This window comes from Paramacrobiotus metropolitanus, unplaced genomic scaffold, assembly GCF_019649055.1.
Source record: "Paramacrobiotus metropolitanus isolate TYO unplaced genomic scaffold, Prichtersi_v1.0 Parri_scaffold0000068, whole genome shotgun sequence".
Classification (NCBI taxonomy): domain Eukaryota; kingdom Metazoa; phylum Tardigrada; class Eutardigrada; order Parachela; family Macrobiotidae; genus Paramacrobiotus; species Paramacrobiotus metropolitanus.
In genome coordinates this window covers 36,084-59,538 of record NW_026570288.1, presented here as the reverse complement: position 1 = coordinate 59,538, position 23,455 = coordinate 36,084, and the positions used below count along the sequence as shown (strand labels likewise).

The 23,455-nt window shown below is 44.3% G+C and overlaps 2 protein-coding genes across 2 annotated transcripts; both read right to left on the bottom strand.

Annotated features, from left to right (window-relative positions):
• Positions 1-80: 80 nt before the first annotated feature.
• LOC129594444 (uncharacterized) lies at positions 81-4,943 on the bottom strand. Its single transcript, XM_055491145.1, has 9 exons — positions 4,648-4,943; positions 3,442-3,563; positions 3,061-3,369; positions 2,843-3,001; positions 2,590-2,760; positions 1,886-2,185; positions 1,110-1,277; positions 648-1,018; positions 81-435 (listed from the first exon to the last, which is right to left on the bottom strand). The coding sequence occupies exons 1-9, from the start codon at positions 4,824-4,826 to the stop codon at positions 406-408; spliced, it is 1,809 nt and encodes a 602-aa protein (XP_055347120.1). The 5' UTR covers positions 4,827-4,943; the 3' UTR covers positions 81-405.
• A 4,607-nt stretch (positions 4,944-9,550) lies between these two features.
• LOC129594449 (plexin-A2-like) lies at positions 9,551-23,451 on the bottom strand. Its single transcript, XM_055491149.1, has 14 exons — positions 23,215-23,451; positions 21,895-22,797; positions 20,661-20,843; positions 20,249-20,374; positions 20,057-20,157; positions 19,622-19,736; positions 18,428-19,234; positions 16,905-18,180; positions 16,578-16,801; positions 15,848-16,087; positions 15,309-15,538; positions 15,033-15,226; positions 14,341-14,763; positions 9,551-10,152 (listed from the first exon to the last, which is right to left on the bottom strand). Exons 1-14 carry the CDS (start codon positions 23,449-23,451, stop codon positions 9,551-9,553), a joined length of 5,661 nt encoding a protein of 1,886 aa, XP_055347124.1.
• Between the last annotated feature and the right edge of the window lie 4 nt (positions 23,452-23,455).

Here is a 23,455-nt window from a genome sequence, read left to right as displayed (position 1 = left end):
TGGGAACTGCAGCTGCGAATGTCTGTAACAGAAAGTTTCATTTTGTATTCTGATTACGTTAACAACGTTCTTCTCGAAATGTTTACACCAGTTTAAATTCAAGCAGCTGATCAAGAATTTATTTACTGAATAACTTTGGCATGGCTATACTGGAAAAACGCTGGCCCGCATTCTGCCGTTCCAGTTTTCTACATGAATCATACTTAAGTAATAATTACTTTAGTAGTAGTAGTGCTTGCACATACGTACGCAGGCGCGGCTTTTCCACGAGAGCTTCGCGCAGGCAGTATTATCATAATTCATAACCAAAAAATAACGAGTAAAGCATAAGCTACATAATAAAGAGGGTACTTTCTTGAAAGAATTTTGCGGCGGTATGCGAACTGAGGATTGTTCGCCGGATGGCTAACGTGAGGTTCTTCCGATCAAGGGACACTACAAGAAAATAGCTAGTATCGTACGATCGTCAACTTCATAATTTTTATTTTTAAGGGAAGTGGCCCGGTACATGGTACCAAATTCGTGCACCAAACAAGTCTTCGAATGCGTGGTACGTAACCAGAAATACGTAACTTGAAACCGATATTAAGTGAAATTAATTTCACTTAACTTTATGAAGTAATCAGCTAGTTGCGACGGTAACGCACCAGATGGCTCGCAAGGTCGCTTTCGTGGAATGCCCGGATGTGCGATGGATAACCCACAAACACCACCATCAGTAATCCTACCACGCCCGCGGCCGCAGCAACCGATCCAACGCCAACGAAGACGGCATCATGTTCGTCATGATCCACAGGTTGGCTCGTCCGCGGCAACGAACCGGTAAGCTCAGCCGGCTGGATGTTGGCGCTACTCTCCGCCCCAGTCTCGTCGGCGGCGCTTTCGGCGTTCACATAAACCACGGCATTTGCCTGAACGATCTGACCGTTGTGCGGCTTCCTGGTCATGCAAGTAATGTTGATTGAGGTGGCTCCGGCTTCGGGTGTTACCCAAATGCTGCCGTATTGCATCGTTTCCCCTAACCATCAGAAATGTGCTTTAAATTAATAAACGCCTGTAAAAGGCCTGTACAAGCAGGAACGGTTCATGCACAGAGGACATCAACGTACCAGGTTCAGTGTGAGTGGTGTATGTTCCATACGACTTTCCAGGAATCGCAAACCAGTGAAGCCATAGCATGCGATACTTATTTCCGGAATGACAGCGGACTTCAAACTTTTGGTTGGGCGAGACGGTGGCTGGCGCAGTCACTATAACCGATCCGTCGTCGGGACCAACTACCAATAATAGTTATTAAAGAAGATGATATTCGTTACCAAAGGTTGCACATGTTTCCTTTTTCCAGATCCCATAATTTTTGGATCAGACCCATTTCCTTCCATCCCATCCCATTTCCCGTTTCAACGGCCCGTTTTTAAAAAAAATAATACTAAAACGCACAACCAAAAACTTGCTCATCGCCGGGTTTCTGAAAATCTCCAGGCTCCTATTCCTCACACGTTTACTGAATTACAGCTTAAAATAATTCATTTTACTTTTTCGTTAATTTTTCTATGAAACTATGGCAGCAAATCCCAAGCGCCACAAGGAAAATCAAAGGAAGGGTAATTTTCAAAAACTTCAAACCAGAAAGCGTATTACTCGGCCAAAACGGGCGGCTGTAGTTACGTCACGCACCGGAAGTAGCTGAAATTTTACCAATTTAAAATCTTTAGCTAAGAGGTTGTCGTGAAAAATATAACTCGAATTAGTTAGTCAGCAGATTTCTAGAAAATTTTCCAAAAACACAGGTCAAACCAAAGCAGATCTCTCGTACGGGTGCGAGTGCGTGATGTCACTGATGTGCGGCTTTAAATAAATTCAGTAAAAAAATATGGCCACTTACACAGTACGCGGAGTGGCAGTTTGGCGGATGGTTCCAGTTCCCCGTGGGTTTCGTTAACGATTTTACACTCGACTCGAGCGGTGTTGTTTTCTGGATGAGCAACGAATGGGTACGTCAGCACTAGCCGCTGGTCTCCCACACAGCTGTCGGATTCGGCAACCTTCGTGTTGTTGATGTACAGAAGCAGCTTGGATGCGTACTTGGGGTCTATGCAGGCAACACATGTAATAGTGACCATTTCACCGCTCTCCACCAGAATGTGTTTATTTGTCACATGCATCCCGCAAAACTTTGGCTTCCCTGCAAAACACATTTTAAACTATAAACAACCGATTTCCACAAACAAGTAAAATAATCGCTATGCAAGTTGCAGAAGAGCATGGCATATTAAATCGAGCGATTATCGATAATCATAAGTATTTGTACGCGGAAGACAGTAAAATAAAGGGACTGTCCGCTTACGTACACGGCACTACATGCCTTATGAGTTATGACTACGTCTTCATTAATCACATAAGTCTTATTTATGTGATTAATCAACACATAGTCAACATATAAAAAATATCTCGGCTTTTTTAAGCCATAAAGTTTGCAATAACTATTAGTATTGCGCAACATTTCTTTTATCACGCCCAACTAGAAATGACAAGGGGCGCCAATGTACAGTACTACACATTTAACAGATATGGAAAATTATCACTTACTATTAAAAGTTATCTGTTTGATAACGCCTGACTGTTGCGCGGTGCCACCAGTACTATTGATTAGTTTGCAACGCAAGCCATCTTTGGGAACGAATTTCACGGCTGAATACATAACGATGGCTTTCTTGACATCCTCAGATTCAGGATAGCTTATAACCTCGCATTGTCCGTCTGTAATATGGAGATAAAATATAATAAGAAATTCAAGATTTTTTACTCTACATGGAACAAACAGTTTCCCAGTAATTCTCACCCTTGCAGGTTGTCGAGTTCAATTCGGTTTCTTTATCATACCAGCTCAATTTGGCGTCTTTCGGTGCATACTTAATTGCACAGGTGTACGTCGCTGTAATAGTTGTGTCAAGGATGTAGGCGATTTCATCGCTAACATTACGCTGGTTAACTTCAATGGCTACAAATCAAGCAGTATTAGCATAATGCATAACAACTGTAAATAGCACGTTAACTTACCGATTTTGCTGACTTCAAAGGTCACCGTGCCTTCGACAAGACCGGCCCCACTCAGCACCTGGCACGTAACCGTGCCTTGATCTCTGACCTGAACGTGGTCGATAGTGAAGGTGGACGTTCCTGGTTCCGTTTTCACAGCGTATCGCGTATTCTTGTCCTGCGTCGCATCCATAATCTTGGTAGTGTTATGCAGCCAGGACACCGTTACATTTGTAACATCCTGCTGCTTACACGTGAAGGCAGCGGGAAAACCGGCAGGGACATTGTGCGTCTCGACCGAAGGTCTTCCAGCTGTGTTCTTGCCATTTCCTGGGTTCGAACCAACAAAATGTCGTTATAAGTTAGTTTAATATAAACAGATCATACAGATAATCCTCTAACCAGGCGGAAAGAAATCGGGTGGCGGTAAATCACTTTTAGCCTGCACTCGCTGGAAGAGCCCAATGGCTGCAACACCGGCAATCCACGTCAAAAGCATCCACATGGTTAAGCAGTTGTACATCCTGGACGCAAAAAGTGTTTACTTCCTTCAATTAGTCGTATGAAGCATAGAACTGAGAGTAGTTTTTTCGTCTTTTCGGACGGTGTTGGCTTTACTTACAAACGGGAAATCAACAAAAACAAAATATTGTGTTTCTTCATAAAAGCGTATGTATGTGTAGCGTATTAAATAATAAAGTTGTATACTGTACATCTGGCATTTGAGCGACGTAAAATGAGAGAAATTAAATGAGAATATTTTGTTGTAAATACAGCACATAAAGAAAAGCAGCACCTAAGTTTTACATAAACTATAAAAATTAATAATACGAGTACATGCCTGCCGTATCTTCTGTACACAGCAAGCAACGGATAATGTACTAACTACGCCTCATCCTGATAGAAAGCACCTTTTTGGTGATCAATATTTATGGTTCTGAGCATCAAACGGGTTTTATACGTCTGATGAAATCAGGATGCTGAAGACACGTTACGTCCCGTCTTCAGCAAACGGTAAGCACCCTTCGATTCCCTGATAGATATATGTTGTGGCGACTGCGCACTAATTTTAATTTTTACAGTACTCTGTAGCTCACTTAAATTTTCGCCAAATACGCACAGCTGAAATGTAAAACTAGAAGATACCATTAATTAGAATAACTCTTTATCACGACAACCGTTTAGGATTTGTCGCCTCAAACGTCTGTAAGCGCCAAATTCAGTTTAGTGGCCGCAGTTTCGATTATCAGTTATGCCCATAAAAACTGCAACTAATACCCTGGTCGACGAAGAGTGCTTGGCTTCGGCAGTAAAATTATACATAGAAAGAGAAAATTTCTATGTTCACAGTTATTCGGAACGGCTGCACAATTTTTTGTAATAGTACAGAAACTTATAGGATACAAATCATACAATGCGAAATGCGATTTCCTTAATATAACTGGGAAAAATAATAATGAAATACTAAACAGAATTAAGAAATGCATAAAACTGCTTGCCAGCTGTTGCACATTGAGCAGTCAAACATATTTATTGCTCGAATCACGCTTACGGCACCAACAGGCAACAAAGCCTTGTAATACAACCTTAAGTTTTTTTTCCACATACCGATGCAGGTGTGGGTGATTGTGAAGTCCATCCAAAACAGAAGCGAAAATAATATGAAGGGGAATGACGTAGATGCACACAAATGCAGTTGTCGTACAGTGATTCCCACGCTGAACCAGTACTGGGAATCGGAAATAAATGCACAACTGGAAGAGACGTTGGTCGTATGATAATACCATAAAACTGAATCATGAATTCTGGACAAAAACCAAGAATAAGAATAATTATTTTATAAACGGTATCAAATTATCGTCACTACTACGATACTGCCTGGTGAACCTAATAACACGCACAGCAGTTACCTGGTAAACGACTGAATTTCGAATGCACCCCTGTTTGCTTCCACGTCTGTTGTTCGGCCGAGGGTTCAGGAATGTTCTGCAAGATTCTCGCCAAGACGTTTTTGTAGCGTTCATCCCGGTTCATGGAGATTCGAAATCAAACGCTTGGGTGGAGTTAAACTGGCACGTAAAACTTCTTTTTATTCCCTGTAAGCTGTAACATCCTAATCCAGTGCAATACTTATATAGTACAGTTGTACTTGTACTGCATCTTCCGGTGCATGCAAACAATTGTTGCATTGTGTTAAATGGTGGTTTACAGAGAGATCTCCGCAATGTTAACATTATGGTTACCTTAAGTTCTTAACTGTCATTAAACTTGCCTAATTTTGCTGCTTATCTAAACCTGTTTTAACTGAAGTACTTTTTTCCAATATTTCTAAAATTTCATGTACCGAGGATGTGTTATCGCAGATGAATACGTAGTATTACATACATACTGTACTACAGACAGACAAGATTAGTACGGGCATTAATTTAAATTTGTACATCCTGAAATAAAAGCAGTGTAAACGTTGGTGTATTTAAAGTGAAATTTTCAAATTAAAAATTTTAAGTTCCGGATTCAAACGCATACATTATACTTTTGTGGTATAAGTGCATTTAAAGCGAGTAGGCCAGATTTCTACGCTTCTCGGCATCCTTTATCCCAGTTTACGTTTAATCAGATTATTAACTTATAGCAAAAAAAACGAGTAATTTGATAAAGTATCTGGACAGCCTGGAAATGCAGGTAATTTCTCACTGTTCGATATAGGTACAGTATGTACCTTCTGGAAAGGCGGTTTCACCAGACTTCAGACCGATACAAAACGTTTCCTGAACACAAGCAGCATTACCTCGCATTAAAGCAACACTGATTCTCTGCTTCAGAAACTGAGTGGACCGTTTCTCCTGTGTCCTCTCAAAAAGCATCTTACCGAGTATAGACATCTTACATTTCGATTCTTTACCCCACACACCCATTGTTTCAAAAACCAAAGCAGAGAAATTGAAATTATCGCGTAAATATCCGTGCTTGTGGTTTTTCTTCGCCTCCGCCATGGTGGCGGCAGCGCCGGCTTCCTGGGATGTCTTGGCGATGTAGCTGGTGGCCATGGTATCCGTGCAGGTGACATCCCACACCCAGGATTTTCCTTGACTGAAGGGAACCGAGGTCATGCCATCTGGCCTTTTCTGGGTATCGCGGTAAAGGCCTGGTGGCTCGAGAACGGAAGGGATACTGGCTGACCCACAGGCGCGGTGGATCACATCTCTGATTTCGTTATGGCGGGAAATTTTCGCTTTCAGGTGCTTGCATCCTAAGCCGTGATATCCCCATTTATCAACAGTGCTGCCGCATTTGCACCGGTGTTCGACGCATACTGGGGCGCCGATGCGCTGCGCAATGGATATCCTTACTTCGGTATTCGACAACATAGTGCCGAGGCTCGCCACTGGGACTGCATTTAGCCACAACCCAGACTCAGGCTGAGACACAGCTAACAGCCGGGCTTTCTGGTTAACGGAATCAGTTTGACGTAATACTGCTTCTTTCTGGTAAAGGACGACCGGGATGTCCCAAGCACGCTGCGAAGCACGCAAATTTTCATCGGGGAATTCCGCGGGCCCCATTGATTTCCAAGCTTTTTCCGCACATGTCGCATATGCTTCGCTGTACAGGTCTGTCATATATGGCACCAGCGAGCGTACCGAATTGACCGAGGCAAGGAATGCCGAAGCTGCTAGTCGTTCGGTGCGTCTGATGCCCAAACCGCCCACCCGGACAGGCAAGGATGCTTGTTCCCAGATTTCGTCAGTAATGCTCACGTTGACAATTCTTTCCAGACTCTTGCGCACAGTAGAGTCGAACTTCGTTAGGATTTCCGGAAAACTAAAGGCTTCGCTAGTTCGTAAAATGTGCATCAGTTTAGGGACAGACAGGCAATTCTTCAAGAGAAAGAGTGCCTGATGGGATGGCAAAAGTGGCAAACGAGATATCATCTTGTTTACCATATCGACTTTCTCTTCCAAAAGTGGGCCGACCGATTCACGTGTAATCCCTGCACCAAGGAGGATGACATCTTGCTCGGTGAGGCGCTTCATGCTTGGGTATCGCTGAACGAAAGCTGCTTCGGTCTGCGCGCGCTGTTCTGGGTTTCCTCCACAGATGTAATACTCACATTTGTCCTCGTTGAGTTGCAGTCCCACTTCAGCTGACATCGCCCGGACAGTGTCGATGTCTTCACACACCACGTCGAACTCTCCTCCAAAAGTGACATCATCAAGAAATGACACCTTTAATGTGGATTTCAAAGCTTTTGATATAGGTAACGTAACGAGGCTGTAGAGCAGGGGTGCTGATGGGTCGCCCTGGTGAAGTCCTTCTTCTGACTGAATAATGTGCTCCCCAAAAGCCAAGGAGGTTGGCTTACCGTAGCACTGATGAAAAAACGGAAAATATTCTGGCATTTCGGTTTTCACCGTCTCTAGGATCTTGTGCCGATAAACACAATTAAACGCATTCGCGAAATCCAACTTGACAAGTACACGACATTCACCCTCCTGACTAACAAACATGCGTGTCGCGTGTATGGCAGCCTCGGCTCCCCCTTTTACACCGAATCCAACTTGATATGGGAACAGCTTTTCTACCATACGATCTTTCACTCTGCGACAAATGATTTTCGATGCGATACGGCGGATCGTATTACCAACTGCAATGGGGCGAATCCCGCCGTTCGGTTTCTGAAGCCCAGTCAGCGTAGCGCCATACAGCGAGGGGAGGATTTCGTCAGGTAAATCCCCCGAGATCATCTTCGTCACGGCACCTGCAAGTGCTGAGCAAAGTCTTTTTTCGTGCTCGTTCGTTCCGTATCCTATCAGGTCTTTCATATGTTGAGGGCGCATACCAAATAGACCTCCAGAGGATCCATGCGGGAAAGAACGGACGGCGTCGAGTATTTCATCAGTGGTAACGTCAGAGATCAAGAACTGTGCTTGGGGCTTGTCAACCGGTGTCGCATGAGCACACGCCCGGGGGTGCTTCTCCTGCAACACCAACGCCGATTCTGGGGATGGACGAATAACGTTATCCGTCGAGCACAGGGCTTTAACTGCGGCCGAAATAGCACAGTCCTGGAATTTGCTATTTACTCTTCGTGCAATGGCTTCTTCAGGATTTCCTGCAGCCTGGCGGGGACGGATGTGGGGAACGGGAGGCGCGTCACGGGTAATGAGATTTAGACGTAGGGCAGCGGTTACCGATAACTCCGTTTTCTCAGCTGGTAGGCGAAATATCTCGAACGCAAAAGTGCTTAACTTCGTCCATGCCGCCGGTGTGTTGCCTGTACAGCATTCGTTAAGCAACGTGCACAAATCGTTCGCAACAGAGATTCGTAACGCTCGGGGAACCCGGGGAGCCAACGGAGTAGCAGCGCGGAGCTTTGCCAGTGTTTGAGCCTGGTTTTCGCACAACACAGTGGCGGGGATCGCAGATTTCGTTGTGGGGAGGATGTTTCGTTCTTTACTTGCTTGGGTTTTCAGGCAAGTCGATTTGTTGCGATGTAAATCCAGACGGGTGAAGAGCTCTCCGCAGTCTGGGCAGGCAACTGGCTGCTTCACTGGTTGATTTCGTCTAGAAGCCGTTGTTGCGCTCGAAGAGGGAGAAACGGTGTTAGTCTCCATAAATCAGCTGAGGAAATATCGTGGTGAGACCAGAGAGAATAGAAACTTACGTCAGTAACGGTCGTGGGCGCTGGGTACTGCGGGACAGCTGCCACGTCAGCTCGCTGGATATCTATCCAGCTACGTCCCGCAGCCACCCTCCATACTGGATGATGGGAAATTTATCATCCAGGAAATAGAAATATTCAGTTCAGTCAGAAATCAGAAAAAATACGTAGTAGTGCCAAGATACAAGGTGTACGTGATAACAAGGTGTACGTGATGTAATGCTTTGTAATGTATTGTACTGTACAATACCTACTCCACTCACTCAGTTTCTGAAGCAGAGAATCAGTGTTGCTTTAATGCGAGGTAATGCTGCTTGTGTTCAGGAAACGTTTTGTATCGGTAAGAGACTGGACGAAGTGTATTACGTGTTGAAATGATGAACTGCGTAATTTTGCTTTTAATCTATGTTAACGTGAATAACCCATTAAAGTCGCCAGACTTCAGACAATAATGATATCGCCAAAATACGGTTGTAGTATTCGGTAAATGGCGCTTCTACACATTATGCCATTTTATTGTACGAGTATTTGAAATCTACAATGACACGATCAAACTGTTGCACTTTATTGTTAAAGCATGTACTTCATAATGTCCATTCTGCGTATAATGCTGGTTGCTGGACGATGTTATTAAAATTAATTTCATTTGAAAAGCTCATCTCGAAAGAATTTGGAGTTCTGATTTCGGTAATCAAACGCACACATATCTTTATGCGACAATCAAATTTAAAGAGTTACATAAGCCCAAAATCTGCTTATACGTATACTGCACTTGCGCATAATTCTATGGCATCAAAAAAAAGAAATTTTTCCAACTTTACGGACTGTTGTACTGCGAGCGAAAAATACTTAAACCAAATAATTCCAGCTAAGCAGCACAACACTGTTCTCCGCAAACACTTTGACGCGCTTATCGGCAACGTTATTCGGATCAAACCGAACACCGGCATGCTTGATTTTCAGATTCACTTCATCCTTTGTTCCCACTGTCGCTGTCAGTTTGTTGGAGATATCGATGACCGCCACTGTCTCGGCATAGCGATGTTGGTAAGAGTCGGGATGGAATCCGTTGATTTCGAAACCAAAGAAGACGGAGCTGTTCTTGGAGAAGCGTTGTTTGACCTTCTTAACGGCGTCCTCAATAGCGCGCGACATGGCTCCTTTGTCATCTTGCATGTAATTGATGGGGTTGAAGCCGCTGTCGTAATTGTAGTCCGTGGTACTGTTCTTGTAGTTGGAGCATTTGATATAGACAGGCTGATGATCGGGATAAATAAAGATGGCACTGAAACTGCAGTAGTTGTTCAGCTTTGTTACGGGGATTCCAGTCTCGTTGGCGGCGCTGGCAGTTTCGGCCAGAAGGCTCAGGAGGATACAAGAGAAAACAACGAAAGACGCGGCCATGGTGAGCAAGGAAATGAAGGAATTACGATTATCACACAAGCGTTGATCTATTGTCGTAAACAACCTTAACGAGCACTTAAGCATACACTTCACACTGCTGCTTTTATACGCGAGTGAAATACTGAACGGAGCAAAGTTCACTCGACCGTTAGAAGGAGAAGTGAAAAACTGAACTGCTGTTTGAATCTCTGATTGCAATTTGATAGCGCCCCTGGGCTCTGAGTAAGGCCCACGCAAACATCCTGTGACTTATCCGTGTCACCTGTTTTTCAGACAAATTCAGCGAATGAGTCACTTGCAACATCAGCAAAAGAAACGAAAATATGTCTGACGATACGTTTACTTGTACGTTCGTTTTTTCGTATTTGCACAACGATTCCATTCAAGGTTCCACTGAACTTGCCGATGAATCACCAGCAGCCGGTTCGTTAATTTTCCCTTGTCGTTTGGTGTGGTGCTTTGCGCCTTTTGCAACGTTGCTTCGGGCGGATTCTACGGCATTATGACGAAAGGGTCATAAAATACGGAAAGCGAAAGCAGCTCGTGGCCAAAAAAGAATATTGACATAATTGGGATTATGTTGTATGACTTTACTGTGCGTTTGTACGAGTGTTCCCTGTTGTACTAGCGATGACGTATGATCTGTGTTCTTATCGGTAGCCTCCGATCAGAAGCTGCGCTTCGTCGTCGGCTAGCATTCAGTAGTTACGGTGTGACTGAGTTGGAGTGAACATCAATAACTGATTAAAACGAGTAACATCACTGTGATCCTGTTGGTGTTTGTGCTGTGAGTGACCTTCGTTTAGGGAAAGCAGTAGTGTGTACCTAGGCGGAAGTTACTGTGTGGTATTCCTGTAGTGTGGTAGTGAGTGTGGTGAGAGTGTGTTCGTGGTACCTGTTGTCTGCGGTAGTAGGCAACAGAACCAACACCAATCTCCAGAGTTTCTTCTCTGCTGACTGCGGTCAGGTTGGTAGTACTACACGCGTAGTAACCGCGTGTAGTATGTCAATATTTATTTCGTTGGATTGCAGCTTCTTAGGACTGTAATATATCATTCTTAAGCTTTCTCAGCACTTCCTCTGCAAGCCATTATGAAGGGCTGGGTGCCTTTAATTCTAGCTAGACTGAGTGGTTTTGGCATAGATGTCAGTCCTTAAGTATGCTGACGTCACGGCCGTATTCTGTCGCCTGACAATAATTATCCCGGCTTTATTTTAGCCTAGGGAGCCTTTCCGGCCTCACCCTTTCTTTACAAAATGTATGTTGATAAAATTCTACTGCAATTCTAGAAAAGTACCAGTAAAATAGAGCTTCCTTTAGTCTCGGGAACACTATAGTGCTTATTTTATCAGAATTATAGTGTGTTTTATCAGAATTTTTTTCCGCGCGCTACAATTAACAAGGTCATAAAATGCATGATACAGCGAAGGCAGAGTTTCGCCATTAGTTTTTTCTGGTCTCCAATCTCCATCAGTAAATGTAGGGCGAATCGAAAGCACTGCTAGGAGGCCTATGTCAGACATCTGACTATAACGGAGAATATCTACGAGTAGTTTTGAAACAGCCTTCGGCTTTATTTCCAGGCTAAACCATGAAAATTTAAAAACTTCATGCGTTACGCTCGATATCTCTACTGAAAAACTTTAGTCATCATCAGTTTCCGGCTGTCAGAACTCGCAAGTTTCCCACAGGAAGATTCCATATATGTGCATGCGGTACACGTCCAGAAGCTGGATCGATGCATGTCCAGCTACCGACCGTAACCGACGTATAAAAGAAACAATAAGTACAACGCGAACAGGCTACGGACATGCAGCAACTAACTCCTAACATGAACAAATAAAACTCCATAACCACATAGAGATTGAATGACCTTTATCACGGTATTCGTGCACATTGACATTGCCGGCTGGCTGTTGCGGGTCAGCACGATCCAGGCAGACTGTAAGAAAGATACTGCTTTTGTAAAATCATGGTTCGCTATTTTCATTTACAAAATACTACGTGTTACAGAGTCAGCCCTCAGTCGGCTGTCCGTGGGGATCTCAGCGAGGAGGGCGGTTCCGTGAGGCATTCGCAAAAATGGCGATGGAGCGGAATCGAACCGCTGGCTACCGAGTGAGATCCACGTAGCACAGCCACTGTGCCATCGCCGCTGTTGGCGAAGATCAAGATATTTGTGCTTGAGCTTGAGTCAACCAGGTAGGCGGCGGTATGGGCGGCTGTCGTGGGCACAGAGTAGTTTACTCTAATATACGTATTAGCGCGTATTTATGCTGTATGCCTTATTACGTAAAGGTATTGTGAAGGCCGATAGCTCCTCCTTCATGATTGGCCATTCGCCATTGTGTTTTGCTGTTCTGGGGATTTCCATCCCACACATTGCTGCTGTTTTGACGGACCTACAGCACAGCTGCGGTGGCTGTAGGATCCGATCTCATTAGTCTGGTGTTACTGCGCCACGGTGCGCGAGTCAGATTTCGGCATTACAGCCTCAATCCGGGTTCGCCGCTGTTTCGCCGTCGAAGGTACGTGGGCGCCCATAAGGCCCCACGTAACAATATTATGAGATACAAGTAAATAGTTCTCAAACTGGACATACTTTACTCCCATGCAAGTCTGAACCTTTAGGTGAACACGTCTTTTTTACATAACTTCGGTATGTCTGTAATGGAAAAGCGTGTCCTAGCATTATGCCGTTTCCAGTGTTTTACGCCCGTTTATTTTAATTTTTCACCTGATATTACTTGTAAGTAGTATTGTCGCCCAATCATATTGTCGCCCAATTTATATTAATATTTAGCCATGTACAAGTACAATGATGTACAAGGACGGATACAATTACAATAATAATTATTAAAATGTACGTACATACGCACACGCGGCTTTGCCACGAGTGCTAAGCGCATGCAGTATTTAACATAACCAAAAAAATAACGTAAAGCATAAGTTAAAAATCGCTATGTGTACACTGGCAACAGCCGCCCCAAATAGCACAAAAGTGTAAGCGCTCGTACACTTAATAGTTACAATTTTAAGCAAAACAGTTTTAAAGTTAAAAATTAATTTACTTCATTGAATGGATTTGAGGCGATGTGCGAATTGATCAGGATTGGTCGCCGGATAGCTAACGGACCGGAGAGCCCAGCAGGCTGAATGTTGGCGTTACTCTCCGCTCCCGTCTCATTGTTAGCGGTTCCGGCGTTCACATAAACCGTGGCCTTTGCCTAAAAGATTTGACCGCTGCGCGGCTTCCTGGTCAGGAAGGTGATGTTGATGGAGGCGGTTCCGGCTGCCGTGCTGCGGGTTTAATTCAAATTCTGCGGTATGGCCTGCACCTTACCAACAGAATCAAGGCCTGTACAAGCCGAAACGGTTCATGTACACAGGATAATCAACGGACCATCTCCGTATTGAGTGTGTCACTGTGTGTGTGCTAGATGTTCCACTCGACTTTCCAGGAATCGCAATCGAGTGAAGCCTTAGCATAGGATACATATTGCCGGAATGGCAGCGAACTTTCAAAACTTTGGCTGGGTGAAAAAGGTGACTGGCGCAGTCACTATAATCGCTACGCACACACAAACCAAGCAGTATTAACATAATACGTAACGAAGTTCATAACACGTTTACTTACCGAGTTCGCTGACTCCAAAGGTCACAGCGTCTTCGACAGCCCCCGCCACTACTCTGCAGCTGGCACGTAACTGTGCCCTATTCTTTGATCTTGCACGTTCGCCGATTGACGTCCCTGGTTCCGTTTTCACATCGTATCGCGTATTCGTGTTCTGCGTCGGGTACATAATCTTGGTTTTGTTATGCAGCCAGGACATCGTTTTTTTTTGTAAAATCCTGGTGCTTACACGTAAAAAAACAACTCAAAAAGCGGTAAGAACACTGTACAGCACATAAAGAAAAACGGCACTTAGTTTTACATAAACTGTAAAATAATACTTATCTGCAGACGCTTGCTACAGATAGATGGTGAACGCGGGAGAAATGGTGAATAAGCTTTAAAATGGGAAAAGAAGAGAAAAACAAGATAACAGCTACGACAATCACCCAAAACTTTTGCCGCTATGACAGACTAATTTGATCGAGCAGTTCGGGCTCCAAAAATTTTGGTATTTTCGTTCGACGCTAATCCGCATAAGAACGCCGCTTAACTGGACTTAACATTGTTACTATTCATTTACATTTTGCACTGTAATGATAAAGCACTGTATGACCTCACAGCTTTCGAAGTAAAATTTCATATTATTAATTTTAAAGGTGGAGCTATTCTTGGAGAAGCGTTGTTTGACCTTCTTAACGGCGTCCTCGATAGCGCGCGACATGGCTCCTTTGTCATCTTGCATGTAGTTGATGGGATGGAAGCCGCTGTCATAGTTATAGTCCGTGGCACTGTTCTTGTAGTTGGAGCACTTTATATACACAGGCTGGGGATCGGGATAAATGAAGATGGCGTTAAAGCCACAGTAATTGTTCAACTCTGTTACAGGGATTCCAGTCTCGTTAATGGCACTGGCAATTCCGGCCAGAAGGCTGAGCAGGATACAGGAGAAAACAGGCACAAACGCGGCACTTTCCAGTTGCAGCTCGACGATTTCCGATGTTATTGGAGCCACAGAATAAGCTGAGTCAATAACGTAATGTGCTGTAGATCAACAGTTTTAATATGAATTTAGGGCAGGAGCCGAGATAGCAGCGAGAATTTGTTAACAGAAAGGATTTCAGTCGAGAAGATCCTGCTGATGGTTCCGGTCGGAGCGGAGATACCTCCCTGGAAACTTCTTTACGATGACATGCATACATCGTGGGCACCAGACCAAACGGCATCGACAGAGGGACCACCCACATCCACATGCTGCCTTGGCATGGCTCCAGAGTGTGTAGGTGCATTAGTTTGGTTTGATTCAACCTCGCTCGCGCTCTTGCGGGATTCCGAAACTAAGTTAATAGTAACATAGTCCATGTTTAACGCTCGATATGGCTGATCCAAAACCGCATAGGTATCACGTGCACGTTGTTCGGTAAGTGGCTCTATTAAGCCGTTAAGAGCCGCAAACGTGGGCCGTTCAACAGGATCGTAGTTCCAACAGTACTTCATGATTTCATATCTGTCAAAGGAAAAGAAGCGCTTCTGCAAATACTGTTGGCACAAGTCAGCGCATACCAAAAAGCCGATATTATTACATTTACATCTTTTCTGAGCAATTAAGCGGTCTTAGCGGTCGGCTTCCGTTACTCAGCGTCATCTGCATAGCCGCGATCGAGAAATTCCGGATAATGTCGCTGTATGGATCTTCCCCGAAAGAAAAGATTTCCCACATGACGATGCCAAACGACCACACATCCGTCTTCACCGAAAAGGTCAAATCCATGACGCTTTGTGGTGCCATCCATTTCACTGGCATTGGTGTATTCTTGTCCTATAGGGCAGGGAAAAGGTCACCCATTTAACCGTTCACATTTACCTTCAGGCAAAAAACCGTTTGCACAAGGAAATTCTCTGACAGCTTATGACCTTTACAATACGCTCTAGATATTCGGGGTGTTATGATCAATTCTGTAACGGATATGTTTAGAGCAAGCCGATTTTATGCAGTACCGACTGTAGCTTGTGGTTAGCAAAATTAACAGTGCAAGGCGTACTCTTCGTGGCTGACAATGTCACACTAAATCGCACAATCATGGTAAATTAATGTCGGTGTCTGCAACCTAGCAGCTCATTACCGTACCCTCATTCGATAGTATTCCGAATTTTGCTTGGCCAATCCAAAGTCACAAATCTTCACAATCTTGTTATCACAGACTAGGACGTTGCGAGCGGCCAGGTCTCGATGGATAACGTCATGACTGGTCAAGTGTAACATGCCGCGGCAGATTTGGTAAGCAAAATTAATAAGGTCGCTTTGGTTGAGGGGACATTGGGTTCGGTCATCCTGTACGCTGGGCTTAAGATAGCCTTGCTCGTCAATCTGTAGAGCCGATTGCATGTTTTGCGGTCTGACAAATTCTTTTTGTTGCCGCAAATATTTCATTAGTGACCCGTGCGAAGCATACTCTAATACGATTCCGTGTATGGCGTCACCTTAATGACAAAACGAACACGTTAAGCACTGCATACTTTTTCTGGGAGACCAGATGACTATTCTCACCAGATAGCGTTATCCCAAGAAGATTAACGACGTTTAAATGAAGCTTCAAGCGGCTATGAACGGTGACTTCTTCGATTAAATTTCGCTGAGAATTTTCCGCATTGTAGTCCAGTATCTGTTTGACAGCAACAGGACACGGGCACGGCCAACCGGGTACATATAAGGCCACTGCTTTTCTCACTATTCCGAATTCTCCTTTACCCAGGTTCCCTGCTTCTGAAATATCGGACACTGACGAAAATGTAAACTGTGGCTGTATTTGCGACGGTTGCTTACCGAATTTTAGAGCTTCTTGGGGTATAGCACGTACATTTGGCAGGTGTGACAGCGACTGAGGCAGATCGATGACCCTTAACTTGCCATACAGCTCAATGTTCTCAACTAAGCGGCTTGCGAAGCTGGATACTGGTGCGGTAGCCCTTCCTCGTGATCGTTTCTTCCACACCGCGATGATCAGGACTAGCACGACCATAAATGCCACTGCGCCAGCGATGGCACCAGTCTGTGCATCAGTCAGCGTTGTGCTAGGATGAACTGGAAAGGTCAAGTGATACCAGCTTTAAAATAACTGAAAAGTGTGTTTCTGTTGATTAAAAAATTTACATAGTACAGTAGATTAACAATATTCCACACTCACCAGTCAGCGGTTCATATGTCAAGGTCCCGATGGTAACCGCTGGTCGCCCAGCAATGGCAACGCGGACTTCTGGCTGCGTTTCCCAGCGCACATCTCCATCCAATCGGCGCGCCAGAGGCGCAGTTCGAGGAGGGCGACAAATTATTTGACTTTGCGTTAGAGAGGTGACGTTGCACACTTCCAAGCCAATCTCCACGCGGTAATCTTCCAACCGAAACACTTGATTTAGATTCTCACCACTAATAAGTAAATATTCTTCTTTATTGTGATGTTTAATCCCGTTGTGGTCGGAGAAGTTGGCCACCACCGGGTCGGGATACAACTTAAATTTGGGAAACTGTGTGCCCAGTCTGGAGATATTCCGCGCCGACTGGACGTCGTCCAAATAGAAACCATAGTGCAGTTCCAGTGGCCGTTCCATAGAGCCGTGCCAAAGTAATGGGGAATCTAGGGCAGGAATGGTGGGACTGCGGCATTCCATCCGAATGTCGGATGATGCCAAGCAGATGCCTTCGTAATCCTTTCCACTGTAGCGCACAACAATGCGCGGTAAGGTAACAACATTGAGATTGCTTCCTTCAACAAAGATGTAACTGCCACCGGAAGCAGTGCCTCGTGGACCTAGATTAATTTGTCCGGATCCGAAGGAGGTGACTATCGTTATTTCCGGATCCGCCACATACTCAAACAATGGCTCCTTCAACTGCCGTCGACCACGATCTATTATCATTTCGATCGAGCCTCGCGTCGGCGCGTCGGCACGCGATGTGACGCATGTCAAGGTCGTTGCGTTCCGTTGCTGCACATTGCAGACGTTCTTTCCTATCTTCACGACCACACGACTGCCGGCGTTTAAATAACGACCATGAATAGTCAACTGCATACCGCCGGACATGGGTCCCAACTTAGGCGAGAAGCCGATTACCTGCGGGTCGACATAACTGAATTCGGAAGTGGAACGAGCGATGAACTGCTGGGCAACAGCCACTTGAACGTCACCGCTTAGAATCTGGTTATTTTGAAGCTGCTCCACAGCATCCGTCTGACAGACAATCCTTGATGTAGATGCATAACGGTCTGGAAGGGGACTGCAACGTCTGCCAGCTACCTGTACACCACTGGCAATGTCATCGAAAGTCTTGCCCAGATTGATACCTTTAATGGTGACCATTGTGCCGCCTTCCCATGGGCCCAGCGACGGATAAAACTGTTGTATTTCGGGATTAGGACAAGTGGAGTTTTTGTTTAACCAGACTCCGGGACACTGATGTGCTACCTAGAAAACATAAAATACTGTAATGAAATCATTATTTGCAACCAGTATAAATATTTTTGTTATCTGGATAACCACTCATGAGCCAGAAGTCTTTAAATTACCGGCATAGCATATATGTATGCATTTATACTACAGATACATCGAATGATAAAGATATTTTGCCTCTACCAAGATAACGAAACGATTGAAAGTACCACCTATACTATACTCAAATCAGTATTTTTTGGATTGTTGGTAGTCCTTGTACCTGGCAATTCTTCTCGCACCAACCGCATTCAAACTCGCTCGGTAAATCCAGGCATAACCCACAGTTTGGCGCCATCATCGAGCACTTGTACACAACGGCATGCAAATTTTTCGGGTTATCCAACGGCTTCCTGTCAGCCCATTCAACAGCGAAGTGCGCAGTGACATTCGGCGCCGTTGTGTCGTAGGCGAATTTTAACGGTGAACACAACACCTTATCGCCCACATAACTGGCTTCCGTTCGTTCTACTTGACCGTCAATATTGAACACACAGGTGAGACGTGTCTGGAACGGCTGTATATTTTCCACATTGACCTTGACTTCCCTCAGCAGACCAGACGGCACCAAGATGTATCCAGCCTCGACGAACCCTTCAGCCGGTTCAGTGCGGGGACAGAAATCCGGTCCCGAGCGTGCGTTGTACCCGCTTTTAGTATGCCCATTGACCAGGTAGTCGCTGGGACACTCCTCTTCGGCAGTGGACGTGCAGCGATGATTCTGGAGGCACCAGTCACAGGGAAGAGGGCTCACCACGCAACTGGTGCAGTCGTTAAACGTGGCGCAGTCAAAAAAGGTCACAAAGTCCGCGCCGAACTCGTTTCCAGTACCTTCCTCTTGGATCGCAACACGGACCGATAGTGCATTCCCGCCATCCGGGAGTTGAGGTAACAAATCTGCCCTTGGTGTCAAGCAGGAAACACCGTCTTGTGTTCGAATGGCGTTTGTTTCCAGACTGCGACCTTGTGCCGAAAAGACACACACAAGTGGCCCATTAAAATGCGGGAGATGTCCAACTTCCAGAGCTATCTGAAAATAGCACTCGGCATTACGGAAAGCGAAAAATCAAACTATTCAGGGTTTTATAAGTTAACAACTACAGATATATCAGCTTACAAGTTTAACGATACCAGCCATTGCATCAAAAGTCATAAAATTGAAGTACTACATCGAAATTTAAATATTTTATCAATATGCGTTTGACTGCTTACTAGCCCTGCATGTTTTGCCATTGTACAATTAATAACAATTATTAACAATATGTACCATAATAATACTCGTAATAACAATTAATAAGTCTTCTAAAAAGAGAAACATTCATGAACGATATTCTGAAACGCAGGACACATTCAAGAACAACTTGAATTCGTATTACTCATAAGCGCGTGAGCTTCTTACAAATCACCGGGTGCTTACTGTGCGTGATGTTGTACGCTGTATCTGGTTTGGCGTGACGGAGATAATACGAAAGCACTTTCGTTTGTCCAACGGCAGCCAGTAGGCAGAACTGCATTGGCTCCGCAAACTGCACCTTTAAACACAATACAGTATGGTACCTACATCATTACTAACGATTCCTCAAAAGCTTCCCGAACAACATGTAAAAAGCCATAAAGTGCCTTAAGCAAGCAAGCAAGCAACTTTATATTTATTCCCTCAGATTTCTTCTGGCAGGGCCACACCATGCATTGTGCCAATTGACCAAGCGGATTTCGGTTTTTGCAGCCCATCAAAGTTATACAAATGCTATAGCTATTGCCTAAAGATGGTGTGAGTTTTCCCTTCCTGTTAGAAAAGTGTTCGCTTTCCATGACTGAATATGCAGCAATTGCTCCCGTTAACAAAACTTACTTATTTTCGTATGAGCACCATCCACAGTACGGGTCCTGGCTTACCAAACAATCTCCACAGGTGTTGTACGCAGAGCAATTGTGTATGCGAATTTTGCTGATCTAAACAAATGGCACGTGAACTCGTAACGCCACTGGTTCAGGCCGTCTAGTAGTTATTTAGAAAATAATTAAACAAGGATAACTTTCTAACTTGCGAGGCTGTGGCCGCGTAGATAAATTCTTTCGCTGGGGAGATGTGCATATCCGGCAAAATAGGCACCGATGACAGAGAAATTTCTTCATATTCGCGGGCAGGTCGCTTGGGATCAATATAAACCTGCACAACAATCATGTCAATCAGTGTGCAAGTTTTGCAAAGATTAATCCAATATACAAAGCCACAAACCAAGCTGTATTTAAAGTACCTTTAATAAATATCGTATATGTTGAATACAAACCAAGTTCCAAAAACAAAATTCGTAACGGGCGAAACTTATGTTATTTATCGACATTTCTGCAGATTGCCCTATCGCTTTTCAATACGGGCAATATAAATATTAAAATATAAAACACATCCTTTCGTAGAATTATACTGATACCCGTTTTCAAAACTTTGTACTTACTTTCTTCAGAACCCCTTTCTCCGTCCCCAGAAAGAGCACAGTGTAAATGTGGGTGACGGATAGGGCGACAGCTGTAATTCGACCTTCCGGATACGTCAGAATAGAAGCCGCTGCTATGGGAATTGAGCCGCTTATTGGATAATTGAAATCCGAGCCGCAGAAATCATCACGCACTTCTAGGTACTGCAATAAAAAACTTTTTTAAGACGAGATAGCTGCCGTTGAGCCCCATAATTCGAGAAGTTTTCAACACATTTTCTGCCTATCATTTTTCAACACATTTTCTGTCGGGTTTGCCAGTCCACAGTGCTGGACGCACCGAAAACCTAACAGGGGACTGATTTATGGTTATATGTGGCCGGTATGTTGTACCTAACGCTGACATGTAGTGCTCGATATACTGTATAAGAGTGCACACGCAGGGCTGTGCTAGAAAAGTAGAAATTATTGCATATTATTACTACACTTATTACTAATAGTGACAAATTAAAGAACAAAGCGCCGGGGAAGAAACAGGTAGGGCAAGTGGCTCGCAAGCCAACTTTTAACCATAGTCTGAAGGTATACAACCGTCATGGAAATTTAAGCGGAAAAGATTTTTAAAAGCCTACTGTGAATGGACTCAAAGCGGGGCGGCCGTTGTGTGCTCATTGCTCACATTTTTTTGCAACCTTTGACCAACTTCAGTTTAAATAAAAATAAGAATTTTACGATTGAATTTTTAGCTTTTTCTTCTGAGCAACTATCTCTAGAGTGCGAGTGCAGCTTATCTGCTTTGCTTAATTCAGCCAACTGAAAAACAGAATGCAGAACTAGCCGGTCATGTCGTGTCAGTCGTGACATGGCACCGGAAGTAGGCGTGTTGCTGTTGTTCTAACAGTACAACACTGCCATTTTGCACCATATACCGCTGATATTAGATAACACCAAGCAACTACTCGTAGTTCGTGGATACCATCATAAAATTAAATCGGTTTCTGTTGGTATCAGTTAAAGAGGGATAGGTATTCGCATGGGAACAAACACGATATACAAATGTTCAAAGTATGGGTCATCAAAACGAGATCGCATCAGGGTAACTGCAATCTACGGGTCACACTTTCGGTTCATTGTGTGAACTGTTTTACATATTTTTTAACTATAGTATTTGCATATTATCCCAACACGCGCCTCGTTTACCGCGGTAATTTTTTTGCAGTTCCTATGGTTTTTATCACAAACCGTCACAACTTACGGATTTTAAGCACTGCTTGGTTTGCCGGCTGAAACTAAATCCGGTCTTCCCATTTCCCGTAAAACACTGCCGGATGTTATTAGCAAATTGCCGCTGAATTTGTGCCAGTGAGTATCTGCACACAGTCGAACTGGAACCTGGCCGGTTTCGATCGTTTTCCTTTGTTTGGTCCGTGAAGGCCACAACCAGAATATCATCCGTTACTTTTATATTCATCTCTGCGGCCAGCTCTGCTCCCGGATTTCCTATGGACGCGGCCTGCGCTACATCATATGTCTTATCCTTACTGACGCAGACCAGAGGCATCTCTGTGTAGGAATGATAATTTTTATCGTCTTGGCAGATGCGAACCAGTTTGCTCTGTAAAGGTTCATACCGATCCGTTGAACGCGGTTGCGTTGTTATGAAATAACTGAATCTTCCAGAAGCAAATCCGTACACATAGTTGATTTTGTATTGTTGCCGCGCTGTTGAGTCGACCATCACATAGGTGCCGGTACCGGTCATAAGGTCATTGTAGGCCAGCTGGAAAAGGTTACGAGGATCTAAACTGCGGCTGCTTAGGGCCAGTAAGTTGTCTTCCGATCCAGCGTAAACGGATCTTCCAACGTATAAAACGTGACTGGTGCTGCCCGCAACAGCATTCGACGGCCCAGGTGCGACGAACGCCACCACCGACAACTCTGCATCCATCGGTATAACGGCCTCCTCTACGCTGTCGCTTTCTAGCAGCTCCGTAATGTTCTTCATATCTCGCATAACGCATCTACCGTAGTTAGCTGTCCCGCAGACGATCAACTGTTCGCGTTCGTAGTACGGAATCAGAACAGGGTTTTCGTTCGGTTTAAGGGCTCTTGGATGGCCGGAGCAGTCGTCGTGCGGCGGACATGCTGAATTTTCGTCCTGGAAAAAAATATCCTGATATTTCCTACCGATAAGACAATATGATCGCCTTTATATTAATTTTACGGTTTAAAATTTCCGTTTGCGTGATCGCTATTTACAAGTTGCATCAAACAATAATCAAAAGTTTTTCATGAAAATATCATCATTATGCAATTTTGTAAAGCTTCACTGTTGCAACTTGCACGCATAGAATTATCTGAATGGGCAAATATGCAGGGAGCCAGTGCAATATCGGTACTATACAAAATTTTTGTACATGTGCTGTACATTTCTGTTATGCGTCGCCAATGTACATGATGAAAATTAAAAATAAGAATACACAAAAATTAAGAAAATCTGTTTAATAAGTTTACAAATTCAAATTCCAGCCTTTCCAAACACTACCCTGCTTAAAAACCGGTCAAAGACACTTACAACTGGTCCGGTAACGACAGATTCTTCGAGCGCTAAATCCGGATCCAGTTGGAACAAGCGATTCACAGCACCGACGTACACCGTGCCAGTGTCCCTGTGTACATGGAGATGCACAAACTTTTCCGTGTTGCCTGCATCGGTAATGGTGAATTTCGATACTATAGCTATACTGTCGGCGCAGTCGCGAAAAGGACACAAAATCCATGTGATGAGCAATGAAAGATAAATGAGAACCATAACT